This window comes from Acanthamoeba castellanii (genome assembly GCF_000313135.1).
Source record: "Acanthamoeba castellanii str. Neff unplaced genomic scaffold scf7180000084769, whole genome shotgun sequence".
Taxonomy (NCBI): domain Eukaryota; phylum Discosea; order Longamoebia; family Acanthamoebidae; genus Acanthamoeba; species Acanthamoeba castellanii.
This window is the reverse complement of record NW_004457268.1, coordinates 325,258-326,951: the sequence shown is the minus strand read 5'-3', so window position 1 is coordinate 326,951 and position 1,694 is coordinate 325,258. Positions and strand designations below refer to the sequence as shown.

The following is a 1,694-nucleotide window of genomic DNA, read 5'->3' as shown; positions in this document are numbered from 1 at the left end:
TGTAGAACTCGGCGCCCCGCTCCTTCTCGGCGCCCTCGAGCGAGCCCACGCCCACGTTGCTCAGGCCGTCGGTGCACACCACCACCTCCGAGCGCCGGCTGTGCGACGCAATGGCCACCGCCAGCAGCAGCGCCGGACCCAACGCCGTCGCTCCATTCCTAGGAATGCATTCACATTCCACGAATAAGATTATAAATATTGTTTTTCCAAATATGGATAAATAGAATATATAATGGCTAAAAAGAGAGGAGAAAAGAGGATGGGAGACGCACTCTTGGAGTTGGGCGACCTTCTGGGAGACATCGTCGAGGGACTCAGCAATGGGGCGCAGGGCCTTGGTGTCCAGGTCGTGGCCCACCTTGAGCAGATCGTCGAACTCGCCCAGTCGGTCGCCCGTCACCACCTTGCCCCCGCTCGACCCGTCGCCCACAATCGTGACCTGTTCGACACAAAAATAAAAATAAAAATAATAACATTATAATTCCACAACAGAATTATAATGTTGTGAATATTAACAGAAAAAAAACACATAAAATAGAATCAGTGTAAAAATGGGAGAAATATTTAGATTGGGTGTGGGGGTACCTCGTTGTTGAAGGTGATGAGGACCACCTTCTTGTTGGGGCTCTGGACCTTGAGCCGCTGGAGCTGGGTGTCGACAGCGGCCTGCATGCACTCGAGCCGCGAGATATACGACGCGTTGCGGTTCTCCCGCGGCATGTACTGGTACGAGTTCTCGGCATTGAACGACGCGTTGATCTCCTTGTTCTTCTCTTCCTTCGACTGTGCGCGCATCATATGATGAGTCACATGCGTGCGCGTGTGCGTGCGCGTGTGTGCGTGTGCGTGTGCGGTTACCTTGCCGCCGCCCTGTCGGAGGGCCTTCCATTCGTTCTGGAGCGCTGGTACTTCGGTGGAGACGCACATGGATCCGCTGATGTCCATGCAGAAGACGATGAGCCCTGTGTGACGGTGAGACCAACGCACGTCACGACGAGTCAGAAGACCTTGAAGAGAAAAGACATGATGGTGATGATGAAGGTGAAGGTGAAGGTGAAGGTGGTGCTGTACTCACCTTCGCCTTCTTCGACCAGGGAGGGCGGGGCGAGCATGTAGTCGACGGTGTTGGCGGTCGGGATCTCCTCCTCCTCCAGGTGCAGGTCCTCGTTGACGTGGCCGCAAAACTCGCACTGCCACTTCTGCCCCGCCTCGGCGTCTTCGTCGCCTGAACCGCGTTCGGTGACATTAGCAAATAAATAAATGAATAAGAAATAAATAATGAAATAAAGAAGAAAATAGAGTTACCGGCGTTGGTTGAGTCGGCGGTCTGCAGGGTGCTGAGGGCCGACAGCGCGGCCTTGCACTCTTCACAAAACACGGCCTCGCCGGTCATGAGCGTGGGCTCCTGGGCGAGCACGCCGAGCGACAGGGCCACGACGTTGGTGTCGGCCATCGGCACCTTCTTGCCCTCCTTGGCCCCTTCCTTCTTCTCCTGCTTAACGCATATCGCACTTGTCATAAGCTGATGCACCGCACACACGACCGCACACACGACCGCACACACGACCGCACACGACCGCACACAGGCACGTACTGCGGGAGGCGGCTTGGCTGCGGTGGTGACCGAAGACGAAGACGAGGAGGAGGAACTGCCGCCGCCGAACATGTCCATGACCTTGCCGAAGAAACCCGAC

At 56.0% G+C, this 1,694-nt stretch overlaps 1 protein-coding gene across 1 annotated transcript in view; it reads right to left on the bottom strand.

Annotated features, from left to right (window-relative positions):
• Positions 1–1,694, bottom strand: part of ACA1_258850 (uncharacterized protein) — a gene marked incomplete at both ends in the record, with an annotated part of 3,218 nt that overhangs the window by 1,100 nt on the left and 424 nt on the right. Inside the window, 7 exons of the mRNA XM_004333577.1 lie at positions 9–158; positions 273–439; positions 586–783; positions 859–962; positions 1,076–1,225; positions 1,306–1,522; positions 1,595–1,675. Of these exons, the coding sequence (XP_004333625.1) occupies positions 9–158; positions 273–439; positions 586–783; positions 859–962; positions 1,076–1,225; positions 1,306–1,522; positions 1,595–1,675 (1,067 nt within the window). The remainder of the gene's footprint in view (positions 1–8; positions 159–272; positions 440–585; positions 784–858; positions 963–1,075; positions 1,226–1,305; positions 1,523–1,594; positions 1,676–1,694) is intronic.